The 19,607-nt window shown below is 39.7% G+C and overlaps 1 protein-coding gene across 1 annotated transcript; it reads left to right on the top strand.

Moving 5' to 3' along the window:
• The first annotated feature begins 575 nt into the window (after positions 1-575).
• dctn2 (dynactin 2 (p50)) lies at positions 576-15,970 on the top strand. Its single transcript, XM_040115798.1, has 14 exons — positions 576-865; positions 1,185-1,253; positions 4,493-4,589; positions 5,757-5,818; positions 6,052-6,150; positions 8,592-8,752; positions 9,398-9,551; positions 9,773-9,838; positions 10,093-10,131; positions 10,326-10,403; positions 11,328-11,399; positions 12,622-12,724; positions 13,822-13,913; positions 15,097-15,970. The coding sequence occupies exons 1-14, from the start codon at positions 830-832 to the stop codon at positions 15,181-15,183; spliced, it is 1,215 nt and encodes a 404-aa protein (XP_039971732.1). The 5' UTR covers positions 576-829; the 3' UTR covers positions 15,184-15,970.
• The last annotated feature ends 3,637 nt before the right edge of the window (positions 15,971-19,607 follow it).

Genomic DNA, 19,607 nt, shown 5'->3' with positions numbered 1-19,607 from the left:
GAGTTTCTAATTTGAGAGTGTTCTCTCCATGATTAAAAAAAAAAGAATCAATATATTTACTGTTTCTCCTCCATTGTCTCCCACAAATTGCCAACTGTAGGTGCAGTATTAAATAAAGAAGTGGGTGAAATATTGAAAAAACATTGTAGCATAAATGATTAGTTAACTAAAACAAGAAACATACAGCAGTGCTTTGTTAACACGTAACAACCACTTTAGGTAAGGTGGATATTTTATTCCAAACCGAGTGAATCATCTTGCGATCGACCATCTTTGGCCCATTGATTGAGTTGTTTGCTCGTGCCTTTAGCGCCACCACGCGGGGGCTCTGTCACAATTCTACCATGTAACTTTTTAAAAAATAAGCAACTAATACTTTTGCTGTTGCAGCCAGCTATTTTAAATACGCCATGCGTGCTACAGCAAATGTTGTGCTTGAAGGGAAAATCAAATAAAACGATGTTAAACATCGGAGAGGGGACGGTTAAATCTTATTGGTCAAGTGGAGCGCATGCGTAACGACGCTCAACTTTCTGGGGGATGTTTGTTCTGTTGCCGCTGTTAGGCCGTCGAACTCTTTCCCAACGACTTAAACGAACGCAGCACCGCCTGGTCGCCCGTGCTTGCGAGAAACCCAACGTACACGCTGTCAAAATCAAGCTAGTGACCACATCAGCCTGGAAGCGTCCGCCGGCTGAGAGACTGCTGGCTCATCTATCGTTAGCTTTTGTTTCAGTTTGATACGGTTCTTCGATCATTTACACGTTTTAAGAACTTAAGACCATATTCCGTCGCGATTTTTTGGTCTCGGCTTTGCTTCCCGCTGACAATGGCTGATCCTAAATACGCAAACTTGCCAGGAATTGTAAGTGGCTAATGCTAGCAGACAGATTAGCTATATTGCTATTTGGCAACGCCAGCTCCAAGCTGTGACAGCTAAGTTCGCTATCATGCCTGCTGTTGACTCAGTTGCCTTCATATTGTTTGCAGTTACTATACAACTAATAACTGTATATTCTTAGTCGCTAACTTCTCCGTTATGTGGTGTGGTGTGATATAAGCCACCAGAGAGTAATGGCTTGTTGATTGCGTGTTGTTGAATGGGCCGGGGCGTTGGCCAGGCTAACCACAATAAACGGGATATCTGATCGTTTGTTATATTGTTTACCTAATTGTTTCAATAGGCCTTTAACGAGCCGGACGTGTACGAGACCGGTGACCTTCCAGAAGATGACCAAGCTCAGTTTGAGTCGGTAAGTGGATGTTTTGTATTCACTGGATTTGTCAGTTTGCAGACTGTTATTTAGCTAATTCGCTGCACACTAAGCTAGCCTGACTAGCTGTATTTCAGACAAACTACTGATCTCTTCATTTTTCTCAGTGTGCACTATCCCTGCCACGATCAAATGCCTAACCATGCAATTACTTGCCTTGCTGTTACTGCCTACATGGCAAAGCACTGATTTTAGGTCAGCAGTATGCATGTCAGTGATCAGAGGTCACCTAATGTTAATTGCTGAGCCCTTATTCAAGTGTATTTAAATTGAACAGTGTCACTGCAATTGTGTTGCCCTTACAAACTCTGTAGACAATTTGAAAAGTGCTCTTTGTCATGTACCAAAGTTGTAAGAAGACATCTAAACTAATTCATTAAGCCACATGAAGGCAAGAGGTGGTTACACACTCACTTGTTAGTTTGTTAGATACACCCAGCTAAAACTAATCCAGGTAACCAAATCTCTGTCACGAAGATGGTTTTGTGACGCCTAGAAATGTCTGTTCTAACTGTCATCCAACTTTAACACTAAGCAGTCACCTGGATTTAGTGGTGACATTATTAGTGTTCAGTCTTTTTTTTTTTTTAACCGCTATTGGGAAGTGCTTTGTAATCAGTCGAGGAAGGCTGGTCTGACTTTGCTTTAAACATGTCTGGGCTTTTTACTGACCAGCTGAGTGAATCCTAATTGGCATTTTCCCTTCCATGTGTCCGCATTCCTTCTTGCCATACCCTTGCCCTTGTTTTGACTCTTCCCCACCATTCCTGGACCCTAGTTTGTACAAGTAAGACTGGATCCATTTTACTCTGTGAGCTTAACGCCATGCTTTTTATGCATGTTTTTTTTTAAATCTCATGTCCTGTTTTTCCTACCTCTGTTGATTGGGATGTAATGAGAAATAGATTAATGGAGTGACTTTTTTTGTTCTGTAATTCATGACTTTTTTTGTTTTGAAGTGCAAGGGATTGATTCTTTTCCTCCTATCTGTGCTGGTCATTTAAACATTTCAAGGGCATTATGATGTTGATGGGTTTTCAATAGCACTTTCGCTCTTTCACTCGGTCACATTTGTCAAAGCAGTGACGGCTCAAGTGTGTGTCTGTGTGAGTGGGAGGCTCTGACAGGAGAAAGAAAAGTGTTTATTTGTTTTACAGATTTCCCTTTTTAACCTTTCATTGTGTTCTAACAATAGCTTCCTGGCTAACAACCCTATTCTGACTAACTGACTAACTGGACATATACTGTGTGTGATAATATCTTGCTGGATGATCGTATGACACACTATGAGATGGATAGGTATTGGCCAGAGGTGGCCAGTCCACGTTGAGATGACAGTTTCTCTGTCATTATAAATTTTTGTGTTTCTGCTTTTATTTGTGTTCATTCAGTCACGGCAAGCTGCCGACTCACTTTTTAGAACCATAGCGATTCCTGGTCTCATGTTAGTTTACAGAAAAAAAAAAAGTCGGATCAGTATGTACCTCGTGTCATGTGATATTCTGAATGATTAGTTTGTAAATGTTGTAGCACATTGAGAATTTGCTTCTAAATTTCTAACACTGTTAGATCTTTGACACAGGCTTTCTTTGGTCACTTAAGCTCTAAATCAGCCATCGGTGGACATCTCTGGCTGTGCGGAGTAGGAGCGCCATCTTGGATTGTTGATCAAAGATATCATTACATTTGTCTGGGACAGCCCAAAATCACAATGTGCAGGGGCCTTAAATTGGATATGCTTCGTTAACTGCTTTACATTTAGAATGGACTACATGTCATTACAAATTATTTGATAGATATAAATTTCTGTAACAATGCATTTTAGGGTTTTCAGGCCTTTTTACTTTGACTCCTTTTAGGCACCCTTAAACCACTCTTCAGTCCAACTCATGGATTAATTTATTTTTATTTTTAAAAACACCAATCCCCTGCATCCATAACATAATGCTGGGAGATCTACAGTTCCCTCAGTGAGAAGCATATGGTCACACTGAATTTATAAAGTACAGTATAGTATCAAAAGAGAAAGAAACTTGGTGGTGTTAATGGACCATCGCACCACACTGAATCGGGGAAGAGAGAAAGAACTGGAAACATCACAAGCTGTCTGAACAAAGTGTCTCCAGGGTTTTTAGCAGCAACTCTCAGAACACTGCTTTCTTTCTTATCTCTCCCCGACCCTGGCCAACTGTTCCTGTTGTGTGCATGGCATGTGATAACCACATTAATCTGTGTTGTGTCTCTCTCTCTCTCTCTCTCTCTCTCTCCCCCTTACTTTTTTTCTCTCCCTCTGCTCTTCCGTTACTTTCTCTAACTCTCTTTGGAAACCCAAGGAGCTGGTAAGAGCCTGACTAACTCTCCCCCTCTTCGTCCACCTCCTCCTCTTCCTCCTCCCTCCCGACATCTGTGTAACTGTCTTGTGTTCTGTGTGTTTTGCTGGTCTGTCCCTTTATCCGAATCTGTGTGTGAGCCCGGACTCATGTCACCTACCTGTATGTGTCAGTGGTGTATTAATCATACCCATAGCCTCTAGCTCATCATTACTGATCACAAGGAGGTGTTGATCAAATGACGGTCTTGTGTACTCCCCAAATCACTAATCAAAGAACCATCATTTAGAAATGTGAATGTAGTGGCTTCTAGCTTTAGTTTTACCTTTTTCATTCACGTAACACTTTTTTTTTTTCCCATAGTAGACCTATGCCATATCAAGTTTATATTTTTGAGTTATATATTTTTAAATGAACTAAGCCTTTTAAGGTATTGGCCTTCAGATGACATAATCAGGCCTTGACATGGCTGTCAAATATAATTTTGCTCATCTGTCTCTTGCCTGGTACTCTAAATTATGTTGAAATCATCCAAGACAGCCCCAAATAATGGCTGTGAAGCTCTTGCAGATTTTCATGATTCATGACTACAGTGGCTTGTAATTTCTGAGGGTATCTGACCTTGGTGAGCAGTTACACACCCGTGGACTCAAACACAAAATTCAATATATTTGTAATCATATTTTTGGGGCAATGATCAAGGATTTCCTCTCAGATCTTACCAACCTGTCAACATATTTCAAGTCAGCCTTGGGCTTTGAGAATTTTTGCTCACAGACTCAGTAAGCCAAGGCTCATGTTTAAGTGTTTGCTGTCTCTCTAGTCTTACATGCCCTTTGTGATTGTTTATGTTCATCTGACTTTATTTCCTGATGTTTCCAATGACAGGAGGAGCTCTGCAGTGACAGCGTAGAGAGGATTGTGGTCAACCCCAATGCAGCCTATGACAAGTTCAAAGACAAGCATGTCAGCACCAAGGGACTTGGTCAGTTTGTAGTGGATGAAAAATCACTTTTAATGAAACACATGAAAAGGCCAAAACCAACAATGGAATAGTCCTGTCTGTGCATCTGAAGCATGATATAACTTATCTCTGTTTGCCATCGACCTCCATTGTTTTACAAAAACTATTACAAACACATCAATGAGCTAATCTGTTGCACTGGGTGAGTCGATCCTCCATTAAGATGAACATGGGTACGGTAGTTTATTTTGAGTCGATCACACACACTAATTCTAACTAGAGCACTGAATCTGCGGCTGAAAATCATCCAACAAATACACTTGCATCACACACATTTAGCCCTCTTTGAGTAATATATTCTAAAAACTACAGTAAGTGTCGTTAAAAAGTTTTTAAGTTGTTAAAAATAAAAATACTTATCTTCAGTAAAAACAAATGGGCTTGGGGCTGAGAGCAGTGGACAGGCTGAGGAAGTCCAAAAAACGGGACTAACACGCTGTTGGTTTTTTTGCCTTTTCATGAGAATTGTTGATGGTAACAAAAATATGTAAAATCACCAGCCTTATACTTTAACTGACTTATCAAGGTGATACAGAAGGGCAACATTGCTGTTAGTGAGGATCAGGATTGACAGTCACAACAAATTCATTGTGGATGGTCATTAATATAAATCATTCCTAACACTGGCAAAGTTCATCAACACGCCTTCCAACTCTTGTTGTGAGGCGTGTTATTTTCAGCTGTCCTGCCTTTATCAGTGTGGTATTTGTGGTCATATGCGGTTTCCTTTTATATATCAGTCATGTGACGTAAAAATCACTGCAAATATTAAGTACACAAAACAAAATAACCATCTTTTCAGAATAGTTTGTACAGAATACAATATTTAATCTTAATAAAGAGACATTTACAAGAGAATAATAAGTGACTGTAAGTAAATATTAACAACATTCACCATTAAACATAATGCCCTTTACAAAATGTAAGATTTGCAAACAAATTTAACAACTGCTGTTGCTTCAAAATGTTGCCCCTCTGTTATGGCTGTAACAAAATGGATCCATCCCTCTGGTGATTTAAAACCTCAAATCTTGCTCTGGCTCTGTTTGGGCTTCATACTGACTCCAGTCTGCTTTTTTGTGTCTGTTTCTTGATTTCTTTCACAACCCATTTGTCTCCTTTTGACAGACTTCTCAGACAGAATCAGCAAAAGCAGAAGAGTGGGCTATGAGTCAGGAGAATTTGAAATTGTGAGTACATTCTATTCAGCAGAAATTCATTATTTAACTTTTTTTTTTCTTTTTGAGGGTAACAACATCAATATGATTTTTATTTCACTCACTACATGTTTGTTCTGATAAAGTCAAAGAGTCAGAGATGGTGTTATTGTGTGATCGATTGTCTCAGAGAGGCTCTGTATGTGACCCATTTTGCTGTTGTGTAGTATTCATATTTTTTTTCCTGCTCCTTCGTCTTTGTTTAGCTTGGAGAGGGCTGTGGAGTGAAGGAGACGCCCCAGCAGAAGTACCAGCGCCTGGTGAACGAGATCCAGGAACTCACTCAGGAGGTGGACGCAATCCAGGTGAACTCAAAGCAAGACAAACCCATGTGCCCAGGCATTACTTCTCACTTGCTCATAAGACTTGCCAATGGATGGTACTAACCAGTTTTCCAGCTTTTATCTTGCTGTTTGTTCTGTTGAGTTCTTATTCTTGCATTAGAGAAATTCTATAGTTGGCAGCAATACGATTGAAATACTACAATTCTCAATGCCAAATCTGATACCATGGCAAAAATTAGACAAGAACAGAGGCTGATGCACACACAACGTGCTAACACACTCTCACATACACACCCTTTCATATAGTCAATGTGCAAGCAGTACTTTAAATTGACTAACAAGTTGACGGACCATTAGTGTGAAACTTTTCATTTAAAGTCAAAGTCAATGTTATATTTTGACAGACTGAATAGTAATGACAGTAGCCTACTAACGTTATAAATTATCGCGATGTTAGCCTACACAAGATAACATTAGCCTGCGTGAACGTTGAGTTTGGAGTATTGGTACAACAGAAGTCAGCTGTTGCAATTCGCAAAAATTAACGGTAACATTTCAGGATATGAACTTTTTGACGACATGTTGTTAATATAAATTAACAATTGAAGCTTCTGTGTAAAGATCCATATGCCTTTCTTTGAGGAGCTTAGATAAGTTTGAGGGGTTTCATCCTTTCATTTGAAATGCTCTGTGGCACCATTTGTATACCGGCTTTTGGTTGTCTTTAACTTGTCCCTGATGATCCACCTCAAATGCGAAATTTCTCCAAACATGACTCTCGGTGTGCTTCTTTTTCCATTATTTGGGGCGAACCTGTTGCTGCACCCACACTTATTACCACCTTTCCACATGTTGTTGTTGTTTACTGTCTCTGCCTTCCTCTTTCTTCTTCTGTTTGTGTTTGACGTCAGCCTAGGTAACCCTGCAAGGGTTTTTATGCTGGCCCCATCAGGTCCAGAAAAATTACATCTCCTTACAAAGACCCCACAACCCAGAAACTAATTAAACCTTAGGTGTCATTAACTCAAATGCACATAGAGCAGGTCTGTTACTGTATGAGTCCAACACCAAAGTCTAATTCCAACTGTAATTTGGCAGTTTCACTGACAGTATTTGTTGGTTTTTTAGTTCATACAGGTCATACTACCAGAATATGCAGCCTTACTGGGGCAACAAGCTGCTTTTTCTGCTACAGTCTCTAAGTTTAGGGCTTATGAAAGACCACCTTTCAGCAATTGACATGCTTCAAGTGATGCATTCTTATTCATCAGGGTAAATGTCAGAGGCCGCATGCTTGGGTGAGGGTGAGATATCACTTACACAGGCCAAACTGACTGAGAACCAATGGTTTACTTTGAGTTAATTTATCATGCAGGGATTACACCAGAAATCTGACTGACTGATAACTTGCAGTTCCTTGGGAAAACAATGGAGACCTTCTAAAGGCTTTCAAACAGGGCATCTGCAGGTCTTGAAATGTCTTAGAAAGCACTGAATTCAGTTTACTCAAAAAAGGCCTCAGAAGGTATTAAAAAGTCTTAAATTTAATTTACAAAAGTGTTAAATATTTTCTCTTTCTTGCCATAAGCAGTAGTGTTAGTTATAAAATGTTTTTATATGTGATTGCGGACTGTCAGGAGTTGGATTGTAAAAGTTGGATTGTTGTGACAGTGGGCTGTTCAGTCCTATGTTGGGGAATTTTCATTCAGCTACATCAGACCTGTAGGAAACACTACTGCTACATATAGTAGTGAATTATTCCATCCATCCATTTATTGCTGCTTATCTCGGTCCATTCTGTATTAATTTAATGACCCATATCATTAGAAAAGTATTGTTATATACCGCTGGGAAGTACTGAGAAAAAAACGTGATTTAATAATAAATTCTTGGCCTTATTGTCTCTACTGGTTTTTCATCATACTTTGATACTTTGGCCAATATGATAACGAAACAGGTATTAAATTGCATTCTCTGTGGTATTGAAAATGTCTTTAAAAATCTTAAGTTACACTTGGTGAACCCTGCTGAAACTCTGTTCAAAAATACTTCACATAAAACATTTCAAACGCTTGTCTCTGAGTCCAAACAGAAGTGAACAGAGAAATTAACTGGATTATTTATTTAGTTTGGTTAGACGGCAAATCGACCCCTTTGCAGTTAGCTAGAATAGCTAATCCAGACCCAAGTTATAAGGACCGGAATTCCCCCTAAAATCTGTTCTATTTTTAAACATAATGTCAGAAGACATGCTATTTACATGCCTAGTGCAAAAGTACATGTTTATGTACACAGTGTGTTTTCCTTTTTTGTAATTTGGAATGGGACATATGTTCTCTTTGAAGAACTTACCTGGTTGGCCTAGGCAGACTGATGTTTGATTAACATCTGCATTGCTGTTTTCAAAAAAAACAAAAAACTGTTGTTGCTGTCTAGTTACCTTGGTCTCTCTGTTCTTGCAGACTGCTACAAAGGAAAGCAATGCAGAGGAGCGCCTGACCCCGGTGGTGCTTGTCCAGCAGGCCTCCCAGCTCAAACAGCAACTGGTTTCTGCCCATCTTGACTCACTGCTGGGGCCACAGGCACACATCAACCTGGCCGATCCAGATGGAGCGCTGGCTAGGTGAGCTGAAAGGAGAGTGACAAGATAATCATCTGGAATCGGAATTCTGATGCTACAACCTATCAGACCCTGACAGAGTGATGAGCTAGTAGGCAGGGAGTGGATGGAGAGAAGAAAAAAGGTCGTCTGAAGACATAGAGGGAGTCAGCAAGAGATGGTTGGAGAGAAGAGGAGGGGAATTCATTTCACTGAGCCCTGGACTATAACCCTGATATAAGGAGGGAGAGAGAGATGAGTTAAAGGCAGTATAGCTGGTATCAGTTGGCCACAATGACCCTGCCAATCTCAGTGTATAACAACCTGGGGAAAACAAGAACTGATGCACAGGGGATTGAGGGAGGGAAATAAAAATTAGAGAAGGTGAGAAATTAAATCAGAGAAGGCATGGAGAGACTAGAAACATGTCAGAGCCTAACTGAGCACGAGGAAGGGAAGCTGAAGATAAAGAGGGAGAGAGAGGCATTGAAAGGGATGAAAACTGTTCTGAAAAGATCCAAGCTCACCTTGACCTTGCAGTTGAAGTTTACAACAGAGCCAGAAAAGACTGGTAGCAAGAGGGGGGGTGCAACACAGAGCAGCACATGGGGCTAATAACAATATTGAACATATAATCCTTTTGTGTCTCCCTTTCCTTCCTTCCCGCAGGCGTCTGCTCACCCAGCTGGAGGCGGCCAAGGGCAGCCGTGGCAGCACTGCAGGAGACAGCAAGCTTACGGCATCAGCTAAGGGCCCAGATGGAGTGGTACTTTATGAGCTACACAGCAGACCAGAGCAGGAAAAATTCAATGAGTCTGCCAAGGTAAAGGAAAGGCACTCACAGAGAGAGCAAATGTTTCAGCGATATGATCTCCTTGACTAGTTTTTGTTTTCATTCTCATGAAAGGAATGTTAGAATATTTGATGGCAATAAACAGGACAAAAGGCAGAGAGGTATGTGCGTGGGTGTTTGTGTGTGCGTGTGTTTCTTGTGGGATGCCATTGTCAGTGCCAGCCATGTGTTGCCTTGTTCCGTCCCTGTAGATGGCAGAATTGGAGAAGCGTCTAGCTGAGCTGGAGATCGCTGTTGGCTCAGGATCAGACAAGCAGGTACACAGCGACTCTCACACAGTCTCTCTACACACACGTCCTCTTTAATGCTTTTCTTCTCATTCACACTGATTCTGTTTATCTCCTCTTGTATTTCACTCTGACACCAGCAGAATTTTCATGCTTCTGTGGCTGTGTAGCCATTCACAGAGTGAAATTGAAATAAAATCTTGCACTTGATTTATGTAAATTATGGGGCTGGCTTCATTGCCTCTTAATAAAATGTATTTTCCCTCCTCGTGTTTATGTTACAGGGACCTCTGAGTGCTGGTGTACAAGGAGCCAGTTTGATGGTAAGAAGTTGACTCCTTTCTTTGGAACACACTGTATGGAGTTTGACTGTATTCATGACTTTGTGTATCTGATGTGCAGCCAGAGAACTGGGTTATACTAATGTCATAAAGATGGCCTCAGTTCCTCCAAGTTTTATTGCTGCTGTGCCAGTAGTAGTAGCAAGAACACTATGTGTATGTGTTTTTTGTATTAGGACACCATAGAGCTCCTGCAGGCGAGGGTCTGCGCACTGGACTCTGCTACTCTGGATCAGGTGGAGGCAAGACTGCAGGTAACCAATTCCTGCACGGCATGCAGTGCATGGTTAGGGGGGAACGGGAGGGTTTGGATATTAACAGACAGGTCAGTTGCAGTTGTACTACATCCTGATTTCTACAGTATGTTTCCCATAGAAGCCTTTTTGTTTTAAAGGAATAAAATATTTCAAGAAATGTGTTTGTTTTGCTGTCTTATGGATATTTCAAGGAGAAGCTCAGTATTTCATCTGTTTATGTTCAGTAAAGGGATTACTGGGGATGTGCCAAACAGAGGGAACAGCTAGGCTAGCCCAGCAAATCCAAAGCTAACTTCTATACACATTGTATCTTATGTATCTAACAAATGTAAAAACAGAAAAATGGACATAGAGCTTTCCTTTTTTGCAAGATCTCGGCCTTTCCTGTTGCATGTGTTGGTATCTACTGTAGCTCGCTCGCTAAGAAGAGTCAAAACGTAAATAAGGAAGTTTTGGGGTTATTGGAAAGTATATTTTTCTATTTCAACTACAGTTGCGAACACATTGGGGTTTTTTGTTTGTGTGTGTTTTTTTGTTGTTTTTTTTATGTTTGCCCCCCACCCTTTTTTTTTTTTTTTTTCATACCAGGGTGATCAGACATGATTCGACAGCATTTAGGTGGTTTACTGCAATTAAAGTACCGTCTATTCTTTTAAAACAATGCCATGCACCAGTTCATTATTGAAACTTAGCCAGGAGTGCAATTGCTTTGTGGTGAAATGATAAATTTCTTAACTTGTGCCACATTTCCGTATGTTTGGGTCACCTTGGGTGCAGCCTGCCGTGAAACACTGTCAGTTTACCACAGTATTGACAGTTCCCTAATCAATGCTTGTTTTTTTCCATTTAACTATCTAAATGCCCTAAAATGATGTCTCTAGCAAAATTAGAATAAATTACTTATTTTTCTCTCTCATTTAGAGTGTCCTCGGGAAGATGAATGAGATTGCAAAACACAAGGCAGCAATTGAGGATGCTGATACACAAAACAAGGTTAGTAATCCCTGTACATCCATGTAAACGAACTACTGCAACAATCTCATATGCATTCATACTTTTTAATGGAAACTCACAACTTCCATACAGTCATACAGTCCACCTGTGATTCCTCCATTACAATCCTGGCTCCATCCTGGCTGATACCTGTAATCATAACAGCTGAGATGTTTTTGTTATAAGTTGTGTAATATATCCATTAATTTTGTAGCCTCACAAAAAGACGTTGCCAGTTCTCTCGTAGTGACAGGGCATTCATTTGGAGAACCTCCACAACAATGTACAGGAGTCTAGCCTGTAGCAGCCAGGCTAGTGAAGAGTAGCAGCCTGTGTTAAATTTATCTAATAACGGCCATGCCAAAATTTACCATTAGTATCTTTTTTAGTTTGTTCATTTTGATACAGTATCTCAGATCCAGCTGTGAGGTCTGCATGATATCCAGGGTAATGTTCTTGTGTGTCTGTTTTTAGGCATTAACTGTTGTAAAGTGATTTACCCTTAATAGGCCAGTAGAGGGCAGGTCATTTAATTATTATTATTATTATAATTATTATTATTATTATTGTGAATGACCAAGTAATTCAAAGTGGTTTCATTTTAATAGATTTTAAGGTTATTGTACATGGCTGTTGTAGGCTTTGAGAAAATACTGTAATTATGGTTTATTGAGTAGGATGCAAGACATCATTACTTTTAAAAAGAATGAGAATAGTACAAAAACATGCCTTAATGTGAGATTATGTACAATAATGTCATTGAACCCCTAATAACTGGGCTCACGTCTTTAGCCATAATATAGTAGTGGAATTGGCAAACTACAATTTGAAGGCTGTTTGTCATACCCGTACTTTCCAGTGTGTCTGTATGTGGACAGATTGTCTGTCTGAAAAAAGTGCAATCTGAGCAGTATTTCTAGCATTTGTTTTGAATGTAGTTGTTGATGTTAATCATAATGATAAATGCAGATAGGCAGTCCCCACACTGCTCAGATGTAGACCCAACCGCAAAATGATCACAGTAACACCATATTGATTATATAATGAGTTGTGGGAATTCATTCATCAATGTCCATTTACAGTATATCTTTTACAGTACAGTGATTATTACATCATTGTAATGATGGCAAAAATAATGGCCTTTTGTAAAATCAACATGTTCTTTTAGCTGGAGGGTTTTATCTTGGTATTAAATGTGCCTCTGTGTTTGCTTACCTGTCAGGTGTCACAGCTTTATGATATGGTGCAGAAGTGGGATGCCATGTCCACTTCTATACCTCAGGTGGTACAGAGGCTTGTCGCTGTCAAGGAGTTGCATGAGCAAGGTAATGCATAGGAACTGAAACTGATTTATAAGGTTGTATCTAAAGACTTTGTGTCCTCACATACAGTAACTCTCTAAGTCATGAAACAATATTAGTTGTTGATGTGTTTGGATATGGAGGAGCTTGCTGTCGCATCACTTTACCCCATAACATTATATGACTGTACTGGTGTTGAGTAATTGGTTCATATTGCAAATATTGCAATAATATTACTCCAGGGGCAGATTTCCCCCCAGTAAGGATAATAACAATGAAAACTTGGATAATTTATGTTCTATTCTTTTATGTGAGGGGAGAAGAACCTTGAAATGACACCCATGAGAGTTCAAGGAGAGGATGTATGTAGGTTAGTGGGGGTGGAGAGTGGCATTAAAGATTCAGAATATGTAGGATTTAGAAATTGAACATAACAGGGTGTGAATCCGGATCATGTTTCATGCAGCCTTTGTGCTGGGAAGTAATACTTGGTCTGGAAGATTTGCATCCGCAATGGGAATGTCTGCGTGTGTGAGACAAAAGATGAAAACTAAGCGAAAATGGGATTCAAACGGATAATGGAATTAGCCTAAACCATGCCATTCTATTATAACAAAGGGCAAAAAATCACTGAAAAGGAGACTCAAAATGATTATAGAATTAGACTAAATCTTGCAGTACTGTTAAACAAACCCTTGGGGAGAAAGAGATGCATAATATTACATATCACATTATCATCTTTTTATTATTTAGCACATGACAGCAGAACCTTGGCATTAATAGATTATATTGATAATTCATTTCTGAGCACTGAAAGAGGTCATTTATCATCCAGCCTCTCTGCACCGATCTGTCACAGTCTGCAGCTGAAGTGTTCTTCGCTCAATAGGGTTTAGCTACACTGATTTCATTTTTCTCTCCTGATGAAACCAAACAAGTAAAAGCAAATACTTTGTTTAACCTTTCACGCAGTCATTCATCAGTTTCAGATTAAAACTGCACTTGTTGCTACCCTCCCTTCAGTTTGACTGGGAACTGATAACTGTGTCTTACTTATTCTTTCTCCCTGTCTCTCCTCGCCTGCCTTTTGATTTCATCTCACCAAACCCCCCGTCTTGTAGCCATGCAGTTCGGCCAGCTGCTGACCCACCTGGACACCACTCAGCAGATGATAAACAACTCTCTGAAGGACAATAGCACCCTGCTAACACAGGTAGGAAGTTCAAGCTCTACTGAACAAGATAAATATTTTCTAGCGCTGTTAGTGTGCGGAACTTACTGTTCTTCTATTACGGGAACTAAGCTCCTCATATAGTTAATTGTCTCTGCTGCATCTTTTAAGCTGAACATCTTTTTGGATCCTTTAACTTGCTTCTCGCCTACAGAAGGTTTTTTCATAGGAGTGAAAATGTTGAGAATTCATAAAAATATGTGACAAACTCAACCACTTGGCATCAACCTCTTGGAATAAACGAGTGTGAGAAGTGTCCTCCAGCACACTTCAGCGTGTGCAGCTAAGGCAGCCTTTCATGGCCAAAAGTAACAGTGAAACAAAGTGCAGCTACCTACTAGGAGGACAGAGGCTCTCCACAGCCTCTTCTTGAGTCAATAATTAACCTGTGCTCTCACAGTTCAAGGCCTCTCCCCCAAGCAGTGCCTTGTCAAGTAAAACCTTTATTTCTTTGATCATGTTTGTTGAAACTTGAAATCTTCACAAAAGTTCTTGTTTCCCTTTACACAAACTTGCATTGTATTCTGCAATGGCCTAAGGCTTTAAAGGTTTATTGAATCTGATGTTGACGTGCTTTCACAGAAAACATAATTTCTTATTTAGCAAGCTCAGTTATTCTGTAGCCTCCTGGAACATCACTGCCTTATAATGGTGGCTTTCAATAGCATTTTCAGCAATTATTTGTGTGTTTTAATGAGTGAGTAATGAGTTCTCACATTTCAAAAGCTGGAACCAGTGACCGTTTGGCATTTTTGATGAAAGGAAGAAAAAACAAAAAAAACAAAAAGTGACCAGTTAGTTCATTCAAAATATTTGTTAGTTTTCTGTCAATCAGTTAACTGTTTACTTTGCAGTTAACATTTAGAAACCAGGTTCTCCCCTCTGTAAGCGCCTCTGCTTTCCTCTATGCTCGTTGTCTCTTACTGCTTCCTCAAATGCTGCCCATTTTTCATCTCTAATCCCCATCCCCTCTTTATCATCACTGCTTCTCGCCACCACAGCGTTTTTTCTTTTTTCCCTTGCCAATTCTCTCTAGTCTGCTTCATCAATATCTCTCTCCTGCACACTTCTACAGCCAGCTTTCCCTCCAACTCTAATTCCCTCTGTCTTCCATCTCTGTCACTTCTTACCTAACTTTTTTTTTTTTTTCCCCTCTTCCCCCCAGGTCCAGCATACAATGAAGGAAAACCTGGTGGCTATAGAAGAGAACTTTGCTGCACTAGATCAGAGGATGAAGAAGCTCTCTAAATAAACAGTGGCAGAGTTTGGGCCGGTCTAGGAGAGTGTGGACAAACATGGACAAATAATAGTTGGCTAGAGAGCACAGAGAGGGGATTGGGGTGTAACACTGTCCTTTCTGGCTATCCCTCTCTTGCTCTCTACTCCTGCCTCTGCCTTTTTTCTCAGTGGAATGTTAGAAAGTTGGAAAAGACAGAATAACAAAAAAAAAAAAAGAGACCAAATGTTCTCGTCCACCCTCCTTTCCTCTTCCTTTTACTTGCATCAAATTGATATCAACTGAAAACACACTTCTCCACTCTATACCTGCCACTGATTGCAGTCCCATGTTAAGCTTTTTGAGTTTTAGACTGGATTGTTTTTATAATTATTAGTATTAAACATAAATTCTTCCATTCCTTTGGAACCTCACACTATTACTAGATTTGTATTACTTTGGTCAAATTGAATGGATCACAGCTATGTTGGGTTGATAGATGACACATTTAAGAGGTTTTCAACTGTGTAAAAAAACAAAAAGCAAAAATAAAATTGAAAAAAATCAAGATCTGTTCTCCTATAGTGTTGTAGCAGGAGCACGTTCGTGCGAGTGTATGGGCCAAGTCACGGAAGGAAGCTTGTAAATATGCCTGTGTACCTTTATCGTTTCTTCACGCTCAGTCGCTTGTAACTATATTATTATGACTGAGACGAGACACCACAGAGAAAGTTTTAATCTGCTTTGTCATTGCCTACAAGTCAACTGTATTGTTCATCTGTGGTCATGGAAACTGATCAATAAATAAAACAAAGTGCGATAAGCTTGGCTCCTTTTCTTTCATGAGATGCAAATTGCTTTTTTTAGTAATCACATAATCGTTGACATAGCTGCGGGCTTCATTCTATCAGTTGGATTTAAAATATAAAAATTCAAATACTATCATTACTATACTGTATTGATCTTACCTCGTTACTGAACGCAATGGAACTATTTAAAGTCTGTTTTTCCCCTTTTACAGAGCATATGGACATGTCTTGCCAGTTGCCTGAACAGTGTGAAAAATAAGTAGTGAGGTGACATACTAACCTTACATCATAAAAGGTATGAGCATAAAAACAACTGACTCAACAGCCGTAGCTATGATACTGTGTCATGTAAAACACTTTTTATACAGTGACCTGTGAGAATCGTATTTTATTTCTTAGTTAAATTCTAACCTGTACCTCAATACAGGTATTGAAAATCTTAAAAAAAAAAAAAAAAAAAAACTTCCTTGTGGTTTCTTTATTATAAAAGAATTGTTATGCCCATTTTTGAACAGTAGATGGCAGCATAGCACATAATAAAAAAAGGCCAAACACACTGTACACTGATATTCAGCTTTCAAAGATATTAGTGCAAACTGTTTTGCCATACCTCTATGAACATTTTTTTGCTTTTCTCAAAAAGGCATTTAAAAACTTTATAGGACTATTGTTCCAAAGAACTGAAATGCAACTGTTAACACAACCACATTTGTTTGTGACACTGAATGACGACATTCGGAAGACTGAATTTAGAAACAAAGAAAATGTATAAGAAATGACAAAGCTGACACTCAGTGAACTGCTCTGTGAGGTCAACCGTCAAATCCTTCAGGCGTGTTTGATGTCAGGTGATAGTGTCAAAGGCAGATAACACACAGTAGGGTAAGGATCAGGTGCTTCTGATGAGTCACCCAGATCCCGCAGCTCCTGTGAATTAACTGCCGCTGAAAGCCGCCACAAGTGGATTAATAGTTTACTGGGATGCAGAGAGGTGCAAAAAGAAACACACAATCAGAGGGCCAGTCTCGTGATAGTTAATACACACTACTATGATGTCCCCTTTAGCTGGATAGAAACATTTTGGACGTGTCTGCCGCTGAATAATTTGGCTCTGAATTAGACAAAACACAGGATAAACCGCTGCTACTGATTTCTGCTTTTCTTTAGCTCGGTATTATAGCTGCATCTTCTCGACTGCATCGCATCTTTCTTTTATTTCAGAGAGGATTAAGTGCCGAGTACGGACCCCAGCTTTCTTCTCGTTTCCCCTACTTGTGGGGTAGCTGAAGACTGGTCTGCTTGGACAGGACATATCAAGTGTGGCTTACAGGGAATTAGATCTGGAGCTCCAACTTAGAAGGGAATGCCCCAGATGAGCACAGAGACATACTGTGTACTGTATATCATGTTATACTGCATTTGTCCTTCTATTTTTGGTGAACTAGATTGTACAGCCCCCCCCCCCCCATTTCCACACAGTTGCCATCTGCGGATTTACCAAGGGTTCAGCTGAAAGTGTTGTTAACAACGGCATTAAGTATCGCAATTTTTTTTTTCAGACTGTAGCTCTACCTGTGGCCCTGAATATGAACAAGGATAGAAGGGCAATAAATGAATGATAAACACAGAAGTTTAACCGTAAAGTATAAATCTCAACAAAAATTCTTAGAGGGCTTTTTGTAACACAAATACCACAAAATGCATTTATTTATATATATATATATATATATATATATATATATATATATATATATATATATATATTTATTTATTTATATATTTATATATTTATATATATATTTTTTATTTTAAATATATATATATATAGTAAAATTGGCTCCCACCGACCTTTACTCTAGTAGACAAAGTAAATATTGAAGTCCTCAGGCAGCACAGAACGGCTGAACATAGAGGCTGTTGGAGCACCAATTGCTCCTGCTACTGATATAAGGAAAACTATGGGGAGAGGGAGAAAAAGATGGAGTAAGAGCCTTTGTGTGTGTGTGTGTGTGTGTGTGTGTGTGTGTGTGTGTGTGTGTGTGTGTGTGTGTGTGTGTGTGTCCCATGCCAGTAAACCCACCTGTTCAGACGGGATTTTAAAGTTTAATGACCTACAGTCTCTCGCTTAGGCTCGTTTTTTTTTTTTTTTTTTTTTGTTTGGTTTTTTTTGCCAGTGGCTTTATTTTAATGTTTTATCTTTGATACATAAATCTGTACTAAGAAAGTAAGAAATCAAGGTACTGATAGTAGTTTTCGGTGATGATTATAACACATGCTTATTTATGTCTGTAATGTATAAGTTTAAGCATTTGAAATATTCGTGGAAATCGATTACAGACATTATAATGTCTTGTCAAATATTTTACAAAATTCACATTTCATTTACGACACAAATTTTACCTCTATTTCAGCAAACAACTGTAACATTTCTAATAAGAACAATGCTGGAAATAAAATGGATGCGAGGAAAACTAGAAGCAGAGAAAATCAAAAAATAAGCTACGCAGAAAACAAAAGCAAATCACACAAGGGTCTCTGCCTCAGTTTGTCAGATTTTCCTGACCGAGTCAGGACAGGTGTGGAGTCTGTGGTAAAGCGGAGAGAAGGACAGAAGAAGTGGGTGGAGGTAAGCGGCGCTAAATAGGCTGGGTACCGTTGTGGGGCAGAGTGAGGCTTGTAGCGAATGACAAAAGGGGAAGACGGAGATGGTAAAGATACTGTAGGTGACGCTCCGGGGTGAACAGGGTTTAACAAGCGTAACAGGATTGACGGCAAAGTCGTCCTAAAGCTCCAAAGACAGAAATCTCAACAAGTGGATGTGACATTTAGCTTTTAAATCTGGATGAGATGAGATGGAATCCAGTAGATGGCTTGATAACTCTGAAAAATTAACCCTGAAATAATTTCTAACTTTACGGGCATTAAAATTGTTTGCTGCTTTGTGTGAAAGCTGGATGTTTTATTGCAAAGGAAATGATCGATGGGGAACCTCTTGAGGAAATAAAATTCAAATGAGTTGATTAATGGCCATCATCAGACTATGGAGAACTGCAATATGGGCCTCAGCTGCGATTGACATTGACAAAAGAGATGAATGTAGTAACAACGGGGCCCTAAAGCTTAAAGACAAAGTACCGTTAGTCATCATTGATGGCAAAAGGCCCCATTTATATTGCCTTAAAATCTCCCCCATGTATCACTGCCACTTTGAACTTTGAAATGACATTACACCTAAAACAAACAGCCAGAGATTTTAGAGCTTTTAGAATATGTCTGTCCCAGATCTCACTGATAGGACAGAATTTCTGATGAGATGAAGAGGTCTTTGTCCGGGACCCGGCAAAAGAGCTGAAACACGCGATGAGAAAGGCAAGCCAAGAGAGAGAGAGAAAAAAAAGGATTTACTGTATCACCAGTACACGTTAACAGCTGTATCAGTTAGTCTCAGTTCAGAGAGGGGAAGATTTCCGACAGCTGGTGTGTGTGAGTGTGCGCGTGCGTGCGCGTGTGCGTGTCAGGGGGAACTGGGTGTGGAGCTTTGACCAAGGGCACAGGACAGAAAGACGGGAGTGTGGTGTGCTGACTGGAAATTCCCCAGACTCTTTCTGTCTGTAAAACAAAAGACAATAGCCAAGATTTGATTTGGGGGTG

Source organism: Xiphias gladius, chromosome 21 (assembly GCF_016859285.1).
Source record: "Xiphias gladius isolate SHS-SW01 ecotype Sanya breed wild chromosome 21, ASM1685928v1, whole genome shotgun sequence".
Classification (NCBI taxonomy): Eukaryota; Metazoa; Chordata; class Actinopteri; order Istiophoriformes; family Xiphiidae; genus Xiphias; species Xiphias gladius.
The sequence above is the reverse complement of the archived record's forward strand: the minus strand, read 5'-3'. Positions and strand labels throughout refer to the sequence as shown.